Source organism: Heptranchias perlo, chromosome 15, assembly GCF_035084215.1.
Source record: "Heptranchias perlo isolate sHepPer1 chromosome 15, sHepPer1.hap1, whole genome shotgun sequence".
Taxonomy (NCBI): Eukaryota; Metazoa; Chordata; class Chondrichthyes; order Hexanchiformes; family Hexanchidae; genus Heptranchias; species Heptranchias perlo.
The window spans coordinates 66,704,269-66,725,848 of NC_090339.1; the positions used below are offsets into that span (position 1 = coordinate 66,704,269).

At 43.9% G+C, this 21,580-nt stretch overlaps 1 protein-coding gene across 1 annotated transcript; it reads left to right on the top strand.

Annotated features, from left to right (window-relative positions):
• The first annotated feature begins 485 nt into the window (after positions 1 to 485).
• Positions 486 to 19,650, top strand: LOC137333165 (heparan-sulfate 6-O-sulfotransferase 2-like). Its single transcript, XM_067997353.1, has 2 exons — positions 486 to 1,219; positions 17,644 to 19,650. Exons 1-2 carry the CDS (start codon positions 693 to 695, stop codon positions 18,338 to 18,340), a joined length of 1,224 nt encoding a protein of 407 aa, XP_067853454.1. The 5' UTR covers positions 486 to 692; the 3' UTR covers positions 18,341 to 19,650.
• The last annotated feature ends 1,930 nt before the right edge of the window (positions 19,651 to 21,580 follow it).

Sequence of the window (21,580 nt, forward strand, 5' to 3'; positions counted from 1 at the left end):
CTGTCAAGCAATATCTATTACAAGCCCACCGACTCCCACAGCTACCTTGATTTAAACGTCCTCCCACCCCGCTTCCTGTAAGGACTCTATTCCATTCTTCCAGTTTCTTCGTCGCAGCTGTTCTGACGATGCCACCTTCCACACCAGTGGACTCCCCTCCACTGTAGTTGACAAGGCCCTCGACCGTGTCCGTCCTATTTCCTGCACTTCTACCCTCATTCCTTCCCTGCCAGAACCACGATCGGGTCCCCCTTTTCCTCACCTTCCACCCCACCAGCCTCCAAGTTCAACATCGCATCCTCCGCCATCCCACCGCCAATCACATCTTCCCCTCCCCTTTCAGCATTCCAAAGGGACAGCTCCCTCCGCCACACTGAGGAGAGATCTTCCAACTGAAAACTCTTTTTCTCTCTCCACAGATGCTGCCTGACTTGCTGAGCTGCTCCAGAATTTTCTGTTTTGATTACTGCAGGTATAAATGCGGCTCCGGCAGCGCCGCTTGGAATTGCGCGCGATTCGAGTCCCGGTGCCGTCAGTCGGGGGCGCGCGCGATTCGAGTCCCGGTGCCGTCAGTCGGGGGCGCGCGCGATTCGAGTCCCGGTGCCGTCAGTCGGGGGCGCGCGCGATTCGAGTCCCGGTGCCGTCAGTCGGGGGCGCGCGCGGTTCGAGTCCCGGGTCCGGTCGGGCCCGGAATGGTGGCGGGGGTCGGGCCGCGGACGATGGATGACCGGTGGAACAAGCTGCTCCTGGGCCTGGCCTCGGCCGCGCTCTTTGCCCTGATCGCGCTGCAGTATCTGTGCCCGGGGGCGGGCCCCGAGTGCCGGGCGGCCCGGCTGTTCGGGGGAGGCTCGGCCGGTGATGTATACCGGGCCGAGGATGAGAGTGCGGCCTGGTTGGGGGGCCGCTTCCAGTTTTCGGAGCCTGAGCTTGGCCGGCGGGTCGGCTTCCGACTGCGGGGCGGCGACGTCCTGGTTTTCCTGCACATCCAGAAAACGGGCGGCAGCACCTTTGGGCGCCACCTGGTGCGGGACCTGGGCTTGGAGCGGCCTTGCGCCTGTGGGCCCCGCGCCAAGCGCTGCGCCTGTCACCGGCCGGGCACCAACGACACCTGGCTCTTCTCTCGCTTCTCCACCGGCTGGAGCTGCGGCCTACACGCCGACTGGACCGAACTCACCAACTGCGTGCCGGCCATCATGGAGCCCAGGCCGCGGGCACCCAGGTGAGAAGTTTCCGTTTTCCTTATTAACTGCGCTGAACCCCTTCATCATTTTGAACACCTCTGTCAAATCTCCTCAACCTTCTCTGCTCTAAGGAGAACAACCCCAGCTTCTCCAGTCTGTCCACATAACTAAAGTCCCTCATCCCTGGAATCATTCTAGTAAATCTCCTCTGCACCTTCACACCCTTCCTAAAGTGCAGTGCCCAGAATTGGACACAGTACTCTAGTTGTGGCTGAACCAGTGTTTTATAAAGGTTTAACATAACTTGTACTCTGTGCCTCCATTTATAAATTGTAAACAATTTTACAACACCAAGTTATAGTCCAGCAATTTTATTTTAAATTCACAAGCTTTCGGAGGCTTCCTCCTTCCTCAGGTGAACGTTGTTGGAAATGAAATCCTCGAAATTTCCAACAACGTTCACCTGAGGAAGGAGGAAGCCTCCGAAAGCTTGTGAATTTAAAATAAAATTGCTGGACTATAACTTGGTGTTGTAAAATTGTTTACAATTGTCAACCCCAGTCCATCACCGGCATCTCCACTCCATTTATAAAGCCCAGGATCCCATAAGCTTTTTTTAAACCATCTTCTCAGCTAGTCCTGCCACCTTCAAAGATTTGTGTACATATACCCCTAGGTCTCTCTGTTCCTGCGCCCCCATTAAAACTGTACCAAATTAGTTTATATTGCCTTTTCTCATTCTTCCTACCAAAATGAATCACTTCACACTTCTCTGCGTTAAATTTCATCTGCCATGTGTCTGCCCATTTCACCAGTCACTGTGTCCTCCTGACGTCTGTTACTATCCTCGTTGTTTACTACATTTCCAAGTTTTGTGTCATCTGCAAACTTTGAAATTATACCCTCTATACCCAAGTCCAGATCATTAATATATATCAAAAAGAGCAGTGGTCCTAATACTGACCCCTGGGGAACACCTCTCTAAACTCACCTCCAGTCTGAAAAACAACTGTTCACCACTTCTCTCTGCTTTCTGTTCTCTAGCTAATTTCGTATCCATGCAGTCCTTTTAATCCCATGGACTTCAATTTTGCGAACAAGTCTATTATGTGGTACATTATCGAACTCTTTTTGAAAGTCCGTATACACAACATCAACCTTCTCCGTTACTTGACCAAAGAACTCAATCAAGTTAGTCAAACACTATTTGCCTTTAACAAATCGGTGCTTGCTGTCATTGATGAACTCGTGTTTATCCAAGTAACAATTAATTTTGTCCCAGGTAATTGTCTCTAAATTTTTCCCCACCAACAACGTTAGGCTGGCTGTTGCTTAGTTTTAATTTCTATATCTTTAGTCATCCAGGGAACTCTAGCTTTGGATGCCCTTCTTTTCCCTCTTATGGGAATATGTCTAATCTGTACCTGAACTATCTCCTCTTTGAAGGCCTCCCATTGCTCATTTGTTGTTTTACCTGCCAATCTTTGTTTCCAATCCACCTGGGCTAGATCCCTTTTCAACTGACTGAAATTAGCCCTCCTCCAGTTGGGAATTTCCACCGTTGATTATTTCTTGTCCTTTTCTACAACTATTCTAGACCTCATGACTTATAAGAATAAAATGAAGAGCTGGAAGAATTTTTGCTCAGAGGGTTATTCGAACAAGGAATACTTTACAATAAGGCAGAGACTGTAACAGTATTTAAAACAGAATTGGATTCATTTTGAAAAGGTTAAATCTAAAAGGACATGGGGGATGAAAATGAGATTAGAGTAGATGGGTGCCTTTTTGAAGAGCTAGCACAGGAGCGGTGTGTCAGTTGAGATGCCACATTTTTTAGATTGGTCTTTAGGCAAATCCTTATATCTTTTGAACTGATCATGAGCGTGTTTACCAAGCTCCAGCTCACCATAAAACACCTTTCTTGGATTGTCTACTATCAGGCAGTTGGATTAAGTGACCAGCCCACTGTGCTTTTGCTATCATTGCCTCAACATCTGGCATATTTGCTCTTCTGAGGACATCAACAATTTGCATTTATATAGTGCCTTTAATGAAATAAAACATCCCAAGGCGCTTCACAGGAGCGTTATCAAACAAAATTTCACACAGAGCCACATAAGGTGGTATTAGGACAGATGACCAAAAGCTTGGTCAAAGAGGTAGGTTTTAAGGAGCATCTTAAAGGAGGAGAGAGAGGTAAGAGGTGGAGAAGTTCAGTGAGGGAATTCCGGAGCTTAGGGCCTAGGCAGCTGAAGGCACGGCCGCCAATGATGGAGCGATTAAAATTGGGCAAGAGGCAAGAATTGGAGGAGCGCAGAGATCTCGGATGGTTGTAGGGCTGGAGGAGGCTACAGAGATAGGGAGGGGCAAGGCCATGGAGGGATTTGAAAACAAGGATGAGAATTAAAATGGAGGCATTCCTGGACCAGGAGCCAATGTAGGTCAGCAAGCACAGGGGTGATGGGAGAACGGGGCTTGCTGCAAGTTAGGATACGGGCAGCAGAGTTTTGGATGAGCTCAAGTTTATGGAGGGTGGAAGATGGGAGGCTGTCCAGGAGAGCATTGGAATAGTCCAGTCTGGAGGTACCAAAGGCATGGATGAGGAGGTAACAAGGAGGGTTGATGAGGGTAACGCATTTGATGTAGTTTACATGGATTTTAGCAAGGCTTTTGACAAGGTCCCACATGGCAGACTGGTCAAAAAAGTAAAACCCCATGGGATCCAAGGGAAAGTGGCCAGTTGGATCCAAATTTGGATCAGTGGCAGGAAGCAAAGGGTAATGGTTGGCGGGTGTTTTGCGACTGGAAGGCTGTTTCCAGTGGGGTTCCACAAGGCTCAATACTAGGTCCCTTACTTTTTGTGGTACATATTAATGATTTGGACTTGAATGTGGGGGGCTTGATCAAGAAGTTTGCAGATGATACAAAAATTGGCCGTGTGGTTCATCTCCCTCCAAAACAGGTATACCGTTTTGGATGATGTTGGGGGAGATGGCTCACCAGGGGAAGGTGACAGTGGCCAGGTTCATGGCACCGTGGCTGGCTCTGCTGCACAGGAGGGCAGGAAAAAGAGTGGTAGAGCTATAGTGATAGGGGACTCGATTGTAAGGGGAATAGACAGGCGTTTCTGCGGACGCAACCGAGACTCCAGAATGGTATGTTGCCTCCCTGGTGCAAGGGTCAGGGATGTCTCGGAGCGGCTGCAGGACATTCTGGAGGGGGAGGATGAACAGCCAGTTGTCGTGGTGCATATAGGTACCAACGATATAGGTAAAAAACGGGATGAGGCCCTACAAGCTGAATTTAGGGAGTTAGGAGTTAAACTAAAAAGTAGGACCTCAAAGGTAGTAATCTCAGGATTGCTACCAGTGCCACGGGCTAGTCAGAGTAGGAATGACAGGATAGCTAGGATGAATACGTGGCTTGAGAGATGGTGCAAGAGGGAGGGATTCAAATTCCTGGGCCATTGGAACCGGTTCTGGGGGAGGTGGGACCAGTACAAATTGGACGGTCTGCATCTGGGCAGGACTGGAACCAATGTCCTAGGGGGAGTGTTTGCTAGTGCTGTTGGGGAGGGTTTAAACTAATGTGGCAGGGGGATGGGAAACGATGCAGGAAGTCAGTGGAAAGTAAAGTGGTGACAGAAACAAAAGGCAGTAAGGGAGAGTGTACAAAACATGACCGGACAGATGGTCTGAAAAAGCAGGGCAAAGACCAAGGGAAGTCTAGATTAAACTGCATTTATTTCAATGCAAGAAGTCTGATGGGCAAGGCAGATGAACTCAGGGCATGGATGGGTATATGGGACTGAGATGTTAGCTATTACTGAAACATGGCTAAGGGAGGGGCAGGACTGGCAGCTCAATGTTCCAGGGTACAGATGCTATAGGAAAGATAGAGCAGGAGGTAAGAGAGGAGGGGGAGTTGCGTTCTTGATTAGGGAGAACATCACGGCAGTAGTGAGAGAGGATATATCCGAGGGTTCGCCCACGGAGTCTATATGGGTAGAACTGAAAAATAAGAAGGGAGAGATCACGTTGATAGGATTGTGCTACAGACCCCCAAATAGTCAACGGGAAATTGAGGAGCAAATATGTAAGGAGATTACAGACAGCTGCAAGAAAAATAGGGTGGTAATAGTAGGGGACTTTAACTTTCCCAACATTGACTGGGACAGCCGTAGCATTAGGGGCTTGGATGGAGAGAAATTTGTTGAGTATATTCAGGAGGAATTTCTTATTCAGTATGTGGATGGCCCGACTAGAGGGGGCAAAACTTGACCTCCTCTTGGGGAAATAAGGAAGGGCAGGTGACAGAAGTGTTAGTGAGGGATCACTTTGGGACCAGTGATCATAATTCCATTAGTTTTAAGATAGCTATGGAGAATAATAGGTCTGGCCCAAAAGTTAAAATTCTAAATTGGGGAAAGGCCAATTTTGATGGTATTAGACAGGAACTTTCAGAAGTTGATTGGGAGAGTCTGTTGGCAGGCAAAGGGACGTCTGGTAAGTGGGAGGCTTTCAAAAGTGTGTTAACCAGGGTTCAGGGTAAGCACATTCCTAATAAAGTGAAGGGCAAGGCTGGTAGAAGTATGGAACCTTGGATGACTCGGGCGATTGAGGCCCTAGTCAAAAAGAAGAAGGAGGCATATGACATGCATAGGCAGCTGGGATCAAGTGGATCCCTTGAAGAGTACAGAGATTGCCGGAGTAGAGTTAAGAGAGAAATCAGGAGGGCAAAAAGGGGACATGAGATTGCTTTGGCAGATAAGGCAAAGGAGAATCCAAAGAGCTTCTACAAATACATAAAGGGCAAAAGAGTAACTAGGGAGAGAGTAGGGCCTCTTAAGGATCAACAAGGTCATCTATGTGCGGAACCACAAGAGATGGGTGAGATCCTGAATGAATATTTCACATCGGTATTTACGGTTGAGAAAGGCATGGATGTTAGGGAACTTGGGGAAATAAATAGTGATGTCTTGAGGAGTGTACATATTACAGAGAGGGGGGTGCTGGAAGTCTTAACGCGGATCAAGGTAGATAAATCTCCGGGACCTGATGAAATGTATCCCAGGACGTTATGGGAGGTTAGGGAGGAAATTGCGGGTCCCCTAGCAGAGATATTTCAATCATCGACAGCTACAGGTGAGGTGCCTGAAGATTGGAGGGTAGCAAATGTTGTGCCTTTGTTTAAGAAGGACGGCAGGGAAAAGCCTGGGAACTACAGACCGGTGAGCCTGACATCTGTAGTGGGTAAGTTGTTAGAGGGTATTCTGAGAGACAGGATCTACGGGCATTTGGAGAGGCAGGGACTGATTAGGAACAGTCAGCATGGTTTTGTGAGTGGAAAATCATGTCTCTCGAATTTGATTGAGTTTTTTGAAGGGGTAACCAAGAAGATAAATGAGGGCTGTGCAGTAGACGTGGTCCACATGGACTTTAGCAAAGCCTTTGACAAGGTACCGCATGGTAGGTTGTTACATAAGGTTAAATCTCACGGGATCCAAGGTGAGGTAGCCAATTGGATACAAAATTGGATTGACGACAGAAGACAGAGGGTGGTTGTAGAGGGTTGTTTTTCAAACTGGAGGCCTGTGACCAGCGGTGTGCCTCGGATCGGTGCTGGGTCCGCTGTTATTTGTTATTTATATTAATGATTTGGATGAGAATTTAGGAGGCATGGTTAGTAAGTTTGCAGATGACACCAAGATTGGTGGCATTGTGGACAGTGAAGAAGGTTATCTAGGATTGCAACGGTATCTTGTTAATTTGGCCAGTGGGCCGACGAATGGCAGATGGAGTTTAATTTAGATAAATGTGAGGTGATGCATTTTGGTAGATTGAATCGGGCCAGGACCTTCTCAGTTAATGGTAGGGCGTTGGGGAGAGTTATAGAACAAAGAGATCTAGGAGTACAGGTTCCTAGCTCCTTGAAAGTGGAGTCACAGGTGGATAGGGTGGTGAAGAAGGCATTCAGCATGCTTGGTTTCATTGGTCAGAACATTGAATACAGGAGTTGGGATGTCTTGTTGAAGTTGTACAAGACATTAGTAAGGCCACACTTGGAATACTGTGTACAGTTCTGGTCACCCTATTATAGAAAGGATATTATTAAACTAGAAAGAGTGCAGAAAAGATTTACTCGGATGCTAGCGGGACTTGATGGTTTGACTTATAGGAAGAGGTTGGATAGACTGGGACTTTTTTCCCTGGAGAGTAGGAGGTTTAGGGGTGATCTTATAGAAGTCTATAAAATAATGTGGGGCATGGATTAGGTCGATAGTCAAAATCTTCTCCCAAAGGTAGGGGAGTCTATAACGAGGGGGCATAGATTTAAGGTGAGAGGGGAAAGATACAAAAGGGTCCAGAGGGGCAATTCTTTCACTCAAAGGGTGGTGAGTGTCTGGAATGAGCTGCCAGAGGCAGTAGTAGAGGCGGGTACAATTTTGTCTTTTAAAAAGCATTTGGACAGTTACATGGGTAAGATGGGCATAGAGGATATGGGCCAAGTGCAGGCAATTGAGACTAGCTTAGTGGTATAAACTGGGCGACGTGGACACATTGGGCCGAAGGGCCTGTTTCCATGTCGTAAACTTCTATGATTCTATGGTTGATAGTGAGGAGGAAAGCTGTGGACTGCAGGAATATATCAATGGACTAGTCAGGTGGGCAGAAAAGTGGCAAATGGAATTCAATCCAGAGAAGTGAGGTAATGCATTTGGGGAGGGCAAACAAGGCAAGCGAGTACACAATAAATGGGAGAATACTGAGGTGTCGAAGAACAAAGGGACCTTGGAGTGCATTTCCACAGATCCCTAAATTTAGCAGGACAGGTCGATAAGGGTAAAAAGGATATGGGATACTTTCTTTTATTAGCCGAGGCATAGAATATAAGAGCAGGGAGGTTATGCTCGAACTGTATAAAACATTGGTTAGGCCACAGCTTGAGTACTGTATACAGTTCTGGTCACCACATTACAGGAAAGATGTACTTCCACTAGAGAGTGTACAGAGCTGATTTACGAGGATGTTGCCAGGACTGGAGAATTTAAGCTCTGAGCAAAGATTGGATAGGCTGGGATTATTTTCTTTGGAACAAAGGAGGCTGAGGGGAGATTTAATTGAGGTATATAAAATTATGATGGGACTAGATAGTGGAAAGGGAGGATCTCAGCAGAGAGATCAGCGGGGGCATAGATTTAAATTAATTGGTAGAAGGATTGGAGGGGAGCTGAGGAGACATTTTTTTCACCCAGAGGGTGGTGGGGGTCTGGAACTCACTGCCTGAAAGGGTGGTAGAGGCAGAAACCCTCAACTCATTTAAAAAAAAATACTTGGATGTGCACTTGAAGTGCCGTAACCTACAGGACTATGGACCAAGTGCTGGAAGGTGGGATTAAGCTGGATAGCTTTTTGTCAGCCGGCGCAGACACGATAGGCCAAATGGCCTCCTTCTGTGCCATAACTTTCTATGATTCTATGAGGGTTTCAGCAGCAGATGAGCTGAGGCAGGGGCTGAGACGGGCATTTACGGAGGTGGAAGTAGGCTGTCTTGGTGATGGAGCGCATATGTGGTTGGAAGCTCATCTCAAGTCAAATATGATACCAAGGATGTGGACGGTCTGGTTCAGTCACAGACATTGGCCAGGGAGAGGGATGGAGTCGGTGATAAGGGAACAGCGTTTGCGGCAGGGACCAGAGATAATGGCTTCGGTCTTCCCAATATTTGGTTGGAGGAAATTTTTGCTCATTCAGTACTGGATGTCGAACAAGCAATGGCCATTTAGCCCCTCAAGCCTGTTCTGCCATTTAATGAGATCGTGGCTGATGTGTGACCTAACTCCTTATACCTGACCTTGCTGCCCACACTGAAGACTGTCCTTGTTGCCCACACCTATATCCCTTAATACCTCCTGGTTAATTTTAAATCTGAGATATAGATTTTTGTTAACAATTGAGCTAGCATCAACTGGAAGACAGAGTTCCAAGCTTCCACCACCCTTTGCGTATAGAAGTGTTTCCTAACTTCGCTCCTGAAAGTCCTGGCTCTAATTTTTAGCCTATGTCCTCTAGTCTTAGACTCCCCAACCAGCGGAAATAGGGTAGATAGAAAGAAACTATCAGTTCCCTTTAATATCTTGAAAACTTTGATCAAAATATCCCTTAATCTTCTAAATTCCAGGGAATACAATCCTAGTTTGTGTAATCTCTCCTCATAATTTAACCCTTGGAATCCAGGTATCATTCTAGTAAATCTACGCTGCATTCTCTCCAAGGCCAATATACCCTTCCTAAGATGCGGTGCCCAGAACTGCCCACAGTACTCCAGGTGTGGTCGAACCAAGGTTTTGTATAGTCTAGCATAACTTCTATCTGGACGCCATGGTCTCTTTGGACCTCTACTGTTTTGAGCTTTTCACCAATCTGATCTATCCTTTTTAGGTCCAAAGTGGGTGACCTCACACTTGCCTACAGTGAAATCCATTTGCCAGTTTTGCCCATTCACTTAATCTATTAATATCTCTCATTTTATGCTTCAATTTACACTGCTTATAATGCTGCCTATCTTTGTGTCATCAGCAAACTTGGATATGTGACTCTCTATCCTCTCATCTAAGTCATAAATAAATACAATGAATAGATGAGGCCCCAACACAGATCCCTGTGGGACACCACTAGTCACATCCTGCCAATTTGAGTACCTGCTCATTATCCTTACTCTGTCTCCTGCCGCTCAGCCAATTTCCTAACCAGGTCAATAATTTGCCCTCAATTCCATGAGCTTCAACTTGAGCTAACAGTCTCTTATAAGGGAATTTATTGAATGCCTTCTGGAAGTTCATACAAACAACATGCATCCACTATTTCTGTAGCCACTTCTTTTAAGACCCTCAGATGCAAGCCATCAGGTCCAGGGGACTTGTCAGCCTTTAGACCCGTTAGTTTACCTAGTACTTTTTCTCTCGTGATTTGTTTTTAGTTCCTCCCTCCCCTTTTGCCCCTTGATTTTCTACTATTATTGGTATGTTATTAGTGTCTTCTACTGTGAAGACAGATACAAAATATCTGTTCAATTCCTCTGCCATTTCCTTGTTTTCCATTATTATTTCCCCAGCCTCATCCTCTAAGGGACCAATGTTTACTTTAGCTACCCTCTTTTTATATACTTGTAGAAGCTTTTACTGTCAGTTTTTATATTTCTTGCTAGTTTATTCTCATAATTTATTTTCTCCCTCTTTATTATTCTTTTAGTCATCCTTTGCTGGTTTTTAAAGTTTTCCCAATCTTCGGGCTTACCAGTAGTCTTTGCCATATTGTATGCTTTTTCTTTTAACCTGATACCATCCTTGACTTCCTTAGTTAGCCATGGTTGGTTCACCCTTTTTGTGGAGTCTTTCCTCCTCACAGGGATATATTTTTGTTGCGAGTCATAAAATATCTTATTAAATGTTTGCCACTGCTTATCCACCATCATACCATCTAATCTGTTTACCCAGTCCACTTTAGCCAATTCTGCCCTCATTCCTTTATAATTGCCCTTTTTTTTATTTGTTCATGGGGTGTGGGCGTCGCTGGTGAGGCCGGCATTTATTGCCCATCCCTAATTGCCCTTGAGAAGGTGGTGGTGAGCTGCCTTCTTGAACCGCTGCAGTCCGTGTGGTGACGGTTCTCCCACAGTGCTGTTAGGAAGGGAGTTCCAGGATTTTGACCCAGCGACGATGAAGGAACGGCGATATATTTCCAAGTCAGGATGGTGTGTGACTTGGAGGGGAACGTGCAGGTGGTGTTGTTCCCATGTACCTGCTGCTCTTGTCCTTCTAGGTGGTAGAGGTCGCGGGTTTGGTAGGTGCTGTCGAAGAAGCCTTGGCGAGTTGCTACAGTGCAACCTGTAGATGTTACACACTGCAGCCACTGTGCGCCGGTGGTGAAGGGAGTGAATGTTTCGGGTGGTGGATGGGGGGGCCAATCAAGCGGGCTGCTTTGTCCTGTTTAATACAGTAGTTTCAGACCCAAGATCCTCGCTCTCAAACTGGATGTGAAATTCATCATGTTATGATCACTGCTTCCCAAGGGATCCTTTACTTTGAGATCATTAATTAATCCTGTTTCGTTACCCATTACCAGATCCAAAATGGCCTGTTCCCTGATTGGTTCCCCGACGTATTGGTCTAAGAAACAGTCCCTAATACACTCCATGAACTCCTCCTCGGGGCTATTTTTGCCAATTTGATTTGTCCAATCTATGTGAAAGTTAAAATCGCCCACAATTATTGCATTACCTTTTTTACAAGTCCCCCTTATTTCCTGATTTATATTTTGCCCTACAGTGTAGCTACTGTTAGGGGGGGCCTGTATGCTACTCCCACCAGTGATTTCTTTCCCTTGCTATTTTTTACCTCCACCCAAATGGATTCGACATCTTGATCTTCTGAGCCAAGATCATTTCTCACTATTATACCAATTTCATCCTTTATTAACAGCTACCCCACCATCTTTACCTTTTTTCCTATCCTTCTGAAATGTTAAATAATCCTGAATATTTAGCTCCCAACCTTGGTCACCTTGCAACCACGTCTCTGTAATGGCCATGAGATCATACCCATCTGTTTCTATTTGTGCCGTCAATTCATCTATCTTATTACGAATGCTGCGCACATTCAGATAAAGAACCTTTAATTTTGTCCTTGCCATTCTTTCCTACCCTGGCCCCATTTGCTAGTGCACTCTTATGTTTGTACGCTCTGTCCCTTCCTGACACACTGTTTATCATTACCCCCATCACTTTCCTGTACTACTTCCTTGTCTTTTCTCTATCAATCTAAACTTTGCCCCACCTGAGCGCCCCCCTTCTCTATTTAGTTTAAAGCCTTCTCTACCGCCCTAGTTATTCAGTTTGCCAGAACACTGGTCCCAGCATGGTTCAGGTGAAGCCCGTCCCAACGGAACAACACCCGCTTTCCCTAGTACTGATGCCAGTGCCCCATGAATCAAAACCCACTTCTCTCACACCAATCTTTGAGCCACTCATTCATCTCTCTGATCTGATTTACCCTTTGCCAATTTGCTCGTGGCTCAGGTAATAATCCAGAGATTATCACCTTTTGTGGTTCTGCTTTTTAATTTAGTCCCTAGCTGCTCAAACTCCCCCAGCAGAACCTCTTTCTTAGTCCTACCTATGTCATTGGTACCTACGTGGACCATGACAACTGGATCCTCCCCCGCCCCCCCCCCCCCCCCACTCCAAGTTCTTCTCCAGCCTTGAGGTGATGTCCTTAACCCTGGCACAGGTAGGCAACACAGCCTTCTGGACTTTCTCTCTTGGCTGCAGAGAATAGTGTCTATCCCTCTAACTATACTGTCGCCTACTACAACCACATTCCTTTTTAATCCCCCCACTTGAATGGCCCCCTGAACCACGGTGCCGTGGCCAGTTTGCTCATCCTCCCGACAGCCCCTACACCCGTCTACAAGGGCTGCAAGAACCTCATATCTATTGGACAAGTGCAGAGGCCGAGGCTCCTGCAGTGCTACCTCCTGGATCCCCATACCTGCCTTGCTCGCAGTCACACCCTCCCTCCCTGACCACGTGTCAATTCTACAGTATTTAGTCTAAGGGGTGTGACTGCCTCCTGGATCAAAGTGTCCAGGTAACTTTCTCCCTCCCTGATGCATCACAATGTCTGCAGCTCGGACTCCAGCTCCTCAACTTGGAGCCAAAGTTCCTCGAGCTGCAGACACGTACCACAGATGTCGTCGCCCTGGACAAAACTGTCCAGTAGCTCCCACATATTGCAGCTGCAACACATCTCCTGCCCTGTCATAACTATTATTTATTTAATTGATTACTACAATGCCATTCAAATTATTTTTATGTTGAACCAAGTATTGGCCTTGTTTAATTTATTAAATTAAGTTTAGTTTTTTTTTAAAATTAGTTTTGCTATAAGTTACTGAGCCCACAGTCCTAAGAAAGAAAAAAACAAGAGATACTCACCACCAACCACCTACCTGCCTTACCTGTAACATCACACTGCAGTTTTGTTTTGTTGCTGTTACCCACTCTCAGTACGCTCCTTTCCACTGACTAATCAAATGTACCTCACCCCTCACTGCACCGAATCCCCTCACTCACCAAATTCCCAATTATAGACTCTGTCGAAACCAGACTCCGTCGATAGCTGAATTCACTAGATTCTGGAAAGGTCCCAGCGGATTGGAAAACCCCTAACCCCTATTCAAGAAGGGAGTGAGACAGAAAGCAGGTAACTATAGACCAGTTAGCCTAACATCTGTCATTGGGAAAATGCTAGAATCCATTATTAAGGAAGTTAGTAGCAGGACATTTGGAGACTCATAATACAATCAAGGAGAGTCAACATGGTTTTATGAAGGGGAAATCATGTCTGACAAATTTATTAGAATTCTTTGAGGAAGTAACGGGCAGGGTGCATAAAGGGGAACCAATGGATGCAGTATATTTGGATTTCCAAAAAGCATTCGATAAGGTGCCACATAAAAGATTATTGCACAAGATAAGAGCTCATGGTGTTGGGGGTACTATACTGGCATGGTTAGAGGATTGGCTAACTAACAGAAAACAAAGAGTCGGGATAAAAGGGTCATTTTCAAAATGGCAATCTGTAACTAGTGTGGTGCCGCAGGGCTCAGTGCTGGGGCCTCAACTATTTATCAGTGACTTGGATGAAGGACCAGAGTGTCTTGTGGCCAAATTTGCTGATGATACAAAGATAGGTGGAAAAGCAAGTTGTGATGAGGACACAGTGTCTGCAAAGGGATATTGACAGGTGAGGCGAATGGGCAAAAATTTGGCAGATGGAATATAATGTGGGAAAATGTGAAGTCATCCACTTTGGGAGGAAAAATAAAAAAGCAAAATATTATTTGAATGGAGAAATACTACAAAATGCTGCAGTACAGAGGGATCTGGGTGTCCTTGTACATGAAACACAGAAAGTCAACATACAGGTGCAGCAGGTAATCCGGAAGGCAAATGGAATATTGGCCTTTATTTCTAGGGGGATGGAGTATAAAAGCAGGGAAGTCATGCTACAACTGCACAGGGTGCTGGTGAGACCACACCTGGAGTACTGCGTACAGTTCTGGTGCCCTTATTTAAGGAAGGACATACTTGCATTGGAGGCAATTCAGAGAAGGTTCACTAGGTTGATTCCAGGTATAGAAGGGTTGTCTTATGAGGAAAGATTGAACAGGTTGGGTTTATACTCATTGGAGTTTAGAAGAATGAGAGGAGATCTTCTTGAAACATACAAGATTCTGAGGCGACTCAATAGGGTAGATGCTGAGAGGATGTTACCCCTCATGGGGGAATCTAAAACTAGGGGGCATAGTCTCAAAATAAGGGGTTGCCCGTTTAAATCGGAAATGAGGAAGAATTTCTTCTCCCAGAGGGTCATGAATCTTTGGAATTCATTACCCCAAAAAGCTGTGAAGGCTGAGTCATTGAATACATTCAAGGCTGAGTTAGACAAATTTTTGATCAGCAAGGGAGTCAAAGGATATGGAGAAAGGGTGGGAAAGTGGAGTTGAGGTAAAAATCAGATCAGCCATGACCTCGTTAAATGCTGGAGAAGGCTCGAGGGGCCGAATGGCCAACTCCTGCTCCTATCTCTTATGGTAACATCCATAGACATTCCCCTGTCCATTTAATGACCTCTTCAAAAAATTCAATCAGGTTCGTCAGGCATGACCTACCCTTTACAAATCCATGCTGGCGCTCTCTGATCAGCTGAAAATTTACAAGGAGTTCAGTCACTCTAAACCTTAATTATAGACTCTAGTAATTTCCCGACAACAGATGTTAGACTAACTGGTCTATATCTCCATAATTTCCCCCTCTCTCCTTTTCTTAAATAGCGGAGTGACATGCAATTTTCCAATCTAAAGGAATGCTTCCTGAATCGAGAGAACTTTTTGGAAGATTATAGTTAGGGCTTCTGCAATGTTCTCACGTACTTCCTTTTAAAACCTTGGGATGGAAACCATCTGGTCCTGAGGATTTGTCATTCTTTAGTGCCATTATTTTCTTCATTACTGTTAATTTGCTTACATTAATTATGGTGAGTCCCCGACCCTGATTCAAAATCAGTTTCCTTGGGATGTCTGGCATGCTATCCTCTTCCTCTACTGTAAATATTGACACAAAGTAATTATTTAACATGTCTTCCATTTCCTTATTTTCATTTACAATATCGCCATTATCAGTTAAGGGGCCTACATTGCTCCTGACCACCTTTTTCCTAATATAATTGTGAAAAAAAATTGGGTTGATTTTGATATCCCTTGCAAGCTTCTTTTCATACTCCCTTTTTGTAGCTCTTACTATCTGTTTTGTCACCCTTTGCTGTTCTTTTGTATCTCTCCCAGTCACCAGGATCTGTGCTTTTTCTTTTAGTTTTATGTTGTACTCTTACCTTTTTTTGTCATCCATGGCTTTTTTTTTTGGTAAGTAGAGCTCTTGCCCCTTAGCGGTATAAACTGGTTCTGTATCACGTTAAATTCTTTTCCGAACACCTCCCACTGATCATCTGTTGTTTTGCCCATTAACAGATTTGCCCAGTTTTCTGTGGACAGTTTCTGTCTCATCCCGTTTAAGTCAGCCATATCTAAATTTAGAATCTTAGTAGCTGATACGGGTTTCTCCCTTTCAAACACAACGGTGAACTCAATCAAATGATCGTTATTAGATAAATGTTCACGCACCGTTAGGCTATTATCTAAATCTGACTCATTATTCATTATTAAATCTAATATGGCCTGCCCTTTGTTGGTTCTAGGACATATTGTTGCAGAAAGCTGTCCTGAACACACTCAAGAAATTCGCTACCTTTCTGACATGAGCTCGTCTGCTTATCCCAATCAATATGAAAGTTAAAATCCCCCATTAAAACTACTTTGCATTTGCTACATACTTGTCTAATCTCTGCATTTATACATTCTGCCACTTCACAGCTGCTACCAGAGGGCCTATACACAACTCCCACTATGGTCTTAAATCCTTTTCTATTTCTTAATTCTACTCAAAGTCTCCACTGCCTGCTTACCTCTCGTTATATCCTCGTCATTGAAGTAATTTCATCCTTAATCACTAAGACTACTCCTCCCCTCTACCAGTTTCCCTATCCTTCCTATAGACCTTATAACCTGGTATATTCAGTTCCCAGTCCTGACCATTTTGCAGCCATATCTCAGTAATGGCTACTATGTCGTACCCTCTAAGTTGAATTTGCACCTGCAATTCAGTCAATTTGTTCCTTATACTCTGTGCGTTTGCATAAAGAGTGCTTATTTGGGCCACATACCCTAACCTGTCCTTTTGCTCTAATGTTTTTCTCTCATTTCTTATTTCTCTCTAATTTAATTACTTTACATCTTTTAGTTTTCCCTTTATCTGTAGTGCCTAAAGCATAATGACCTGTAAAGTTGGGGATTCGTTATCTCCTTTCAAATGCTTCCAGCAGGCATTCACATTTGAGGTTGGGACAAAGGGAAGTCATAGCCCCGGGTGGTCTGGCTAGGATTCTCCTGGGGTGGCTGTACTGACCAACCCATGAACGGAGGAGAAGCCCTGTTCACTTCTAGGGAACAAAAGAAGGCGGAAACGCATGTTGAGGGTGAGTTTGAACAAGGGTGATTGAGTGAAGCAGGGGGGAGGCAAGGCTCTTCAGAAAGATGTTGGTCAGGTTTTAGAGAAAAACACCGTTCAAAGAAAGTGCTTTTTGTTTTAGCCAACGTAAAGGGTCACTGTGGTGTAATTTATTTTATTTGTTGAGAATGGATACAAGTGTTATTGAAAATGATGTGTTGTTGTGCTGGCAATAACTTCAAATGTTTATCAATTAGTTCACGTAACAATTGCAAAATAACTAGTCTGTGGCCTTTCATGTTAAAATGTAAATCAGTCAGCCGTCTGGAGTTTGGAGACATGCACCCAAGGGCAAGTGTAAAGATCACGATATCCACTTCATATCAACAGGGGAGTCCTGGGTTACACTATCAAATACCTAGATATTGTACAGTAAGGGTGAACTCCTAAACGGAAGAGATGAGGAGTCGTTCCACTTAGAGGAGTGACAAGTTCTGCTGAACATGAGAATATTTACGGCAGACACACAATTTGTAACAACGCCTTCAAAATACTTACTTGCTCCTTGGTCAAAGTGTTTGGTGAAAGCAGTGAAACTGATTTCTGATTTGTGCAATGAATTTTCATTTGTAAACATTACAATGATTTCTCAAATGAACTTCAATTTTTATAAAGATATTTGTAAATGTAACTGCAAAAATGGTGTATTTTTAGATGTAAAGAAAAAGTAGGAAATGAATGATAATGGTAATTGGAACTTAATAGTGTGTCTTATACAATGTTGCCAGGCAGTTTGCGAATTGAGAGCTAATGGAAGTCGTCATTTTTCTTTCAGAAATTACTATTATATCACTGTTCTACGGGACCCAGTGTCACGTTATTTGAGTGAGTGGAGGCATGTACAGAGAGGGGCAACATGGAAAGCTTCCTTGCATGTTTGTGATGGGAGATCTCCAACTCAGGAAGAATTGCCCAGCTGTTACCCAGGGGATGATTGGTCAGGTTGTAGTCTGAAAGAGTTCATGGACTGTCCCTATAACCTTGCTAACAATAGACAAGTGCGTATGTTGGCTGATCTCAGCCTTGTTGGATGTTACAATTTGTCTTTTATGCCAGAAGAGAAGAGAAAAATAGTTCTTTTGAACAGTGCAAAAAGTAACCTGAAACGTATAACCTTCTTTGGCCTCACTGAATTCCAGAGAAAAACTCAATATTTGTTTGAAAAAACATTCAATTTAAAGTTCATCACTTCTTTCACCCAGTTTAATAGTACACGGGCTGCTGGTGTGGAGATTGATGAACAAACTCAGAAACGTGTTGAGGAACTAAATTTTCTGGATATGGAACTTTATGACTATGCAAAAGACTTGTTTCTACAAAGGTATCAATACATGAGGCAGAAGGAGCACCGAGAGGCAAGGAGGAAACGCCAAGAACAGCACAAGCTGCTTCGAGAAAAGCAAACCCTTTTTAACCAAGAAGCTGAAAACTCAACAGCAGATTACGTGGGCCTTGTCGAGAGATGGCGATAATGTGACTGGAAAGATCTTATTTTAACTCATGACCTAGGAAAATATTAAAATTAGTCAAGTTATGCAAACATTGAATAAAACCTCAAAGTAAAAATAGATTTAAAAAAAAAATTAAACAAATCAGTATAAGGTGGAAAAAATGCCTTGTGGTTGTATTTACAGTGAATCTGTAGCTGTAACTTCAGATTGTACAACTCTAGATTCCTTTATCAGTCATTGTGTTGGTATGATGTTTCACTGGTGTGGCTATTTGTGGGGCATGAAGTAAATTTTAAATATTTCAACAATGGAATTACCTTTCTGAAAAACAAAGTTGAAATTGGGAAGTTCAGTCTCAAATAGTGTTTTGAATAGAAGATGTTTGTTATTAAACAAACATTTCTAACCATCTATTAGGTCAGTTATGTGTGCCATTATACACATTTTGTGCACTGATTAAACCACTCAATGTAAGACCAACATATTGTCATATTGGTAAACTATCCTGTTGGATGTTCTGCAAAACATACTTGCACTATTTTAAAAGAATCATAGAATGATACAGCATGGAAGGCAGCCATTCAGCCCATCATGCCTGTGCCAGCTTTTTAAAAAGGCTATCAAATTAGTTCCATTCCCTGTTTCTTTCCCCATAGCCCTGCAAATTTTTCTCCTTCACGTATTTATCCAATTCCCTTTTGAAAGTTATGATTGAATCTGCTTCCACCACCCTTTCAGACAGTGCATTCCAGATCATAAGTCACTTTAAAAAAATAAAAAATGTCTCCTCATCTCCCTCTGGTTTTTTTTGCCAATTATCTTAAATCTGTGACCTCTAGTTACTGACCCTTCTGCCATTGGAAACAGTTTCTCCTTATTTACTCTATCAAAACCCTTCTTGATTTGACCACCTCTATTAAATCTCCCCTTAACCTTCTTTGCTCTAAGGAGAATGACCCCAGCTTCTCCAGATAACTGAAGTCATGCATCCCTGGTACCATTATAGTAAATTTCCTGTGCACCCCCTGTAAGGCATTGACATCCTTCCTAAAGTATGATGCCCAGAATTGGACACTACTCCAGTTGAGGCCTAACCAGTGATTTATAAATGTTTACCATAACTTCCTTGCTTTTGTACTCTATGCCTCTATTTATAAAGCAAGGATCCCGTATGCTTTTTTAACAGTTGTCTCAACTTGTCCTGCCACGTTGAAAGATTTGTGTACATATACCCCAGGTCTCTCTCTTCCTGCATTCTCTTTAAAATTGTACCATTTAATTTATATTGCCTCTCCTCATTCTTCATACCAAAATACATCACTTCACACTTCTCTGCGTTAAATTCCGTCTGCCCATTTCACCAGTCTACCTATGTCCTCCTGAAGTCTGTTTCTATTCTCCTCACTGTTTACTACATTTCTGAGTTTTGTGTTATCTGCAAACTTTGAAATTATACCCTGTATACCCAAATTCAGATGATTAATATATATCAGAGAAGTGGTCTTAATACTGAAACCTGGGGGGCACCACTCTATGCTCACCTCCAGTCTGAAAAACAACCGCTCACCCCCTACCCTCTGCTTTCTGTAGAAGATGTTTCAAACACCTCCTTATTGCAGTAATTGAAGGTACAGTTCTATTGATGAGGTGCTAATTACTTTCCTGGTGAGTTGGCTGGCACATTTTTTAATGTTTTTAGCCGCAGGTATTTATATATAAATAATGGCAGTGATTGATGTAATTGGTGAATGTAGTTAGAAAAGAGAAGGCTGAGGGGTGACCTTAGAGGCTTTTTGAAAGGGTTTGATAGGGTAGACGTAGAGAAAATGTTTTCATTTGTGGGGAGTCCAAAACTAGAGGTCATAAATATAAAATAGTCGCTAATAAATCCAATACATATTCAGAAGAAACAAACTTCTTTACCCAAAGAGTGGTAAGAATGTGGAACTCGCTACCACAAGGACTTGTTGAGGCAACTAGCATAGATGCATTTAAGGGGAAGCTAGATAAGCACATGAGGGAGAAAGGAATAGAAGGGTATCTTGATTGGGTGAGATGAAGTAGGGAGGGAGGAGACTCATGTGGTGCATAAACGCCGGCATAGACTAGTTGGGCTGAATACCCTGTTTCTGTGTTGTAGTTTCGATGTAACTCAATGGAGAGGGGTTTACAAGCAGACTAGTCTTTACTTCACATCTAATTTATTCCAATATTCCATCTGGTTCATGCTAGGTGATCCCATTTATACTGACACACAGGTGTCACTTCCTGGCTTCTCATTGGCCAGTCATTTGACATTGCACAATATTATTCAGCCATTACTTCCGAGTAACTAAGTGTTCAAAATAAGTTGCTCCCCACTCAGAACAGGAAACCAGAAGGCCCACGTGAAAATTGTACAAACAATTCAATGTAGAATTGACATTGCTTTTAGATATATTCAATGAGGATTTTTTCCCACTTCAATAATTAGCCAGTTATCAGTTGTGTGTCAGTGTTTGTCTGGTTAGCCAGCATCTTACATTAAGGTTTTCTTTCATTTGAGAAGTGGTGGGGGTGGGGGCTGGTTAATCAAATATTTGGTGCAATGCTTGTAAACGTGGTTTTCAATGATCATTTCCCATGAGACCAGAGGTTTGCTGAAGCAACACATTCCTAGAAATGGGGTTAACGTCAAGCTGTATGCAGCCTGAGTCAAGTCTGGTTTTTGAAACCCTCCCTCAAACACTGATGGGATGTTTTCTGCACGAGCTTGAATAATTGTAGTTGTGTAATTAGCGGGGAAAGCAATTTCCCCACTAGGATATATATTTTGTTTAACCTGCTGACTGTTTCTGAAACCTGGTCCAATCTGATCTCTACAGAGTAAAACATGGTGTGCCTAGTCTTTATTTTAAAAAATTTTTTTATTATTCGTTCATGGGATGTGGGCATCACTGGCAAGGCTGGCATTTATTGCCCATCCCTAATTGCCCTTGAGAAGGTGGTGGTAAGCCGCCTTCTTGAACCACTGCAGTCCGTGTGGTGAAGGTTCTCCCACAGTGCTGTTAGGAAGGGAGTTCCAGGATTTTGACCCAGTGACTATGAAGGAATGGCGATATATTTCCAAGTCGGGATGGTGTGTGACTTGGAGGGGAATGTGCAGGTGGTGGTGTTCCCATGTGCCTGCTGCTCTTATCCTTCTAGGTGGTAGAGGTCACGGGTTTGGGAGGTGCTGTCGAAGAAGCCTTGGCAAGTTGCTGCAGTGCATCCTGTGGATGG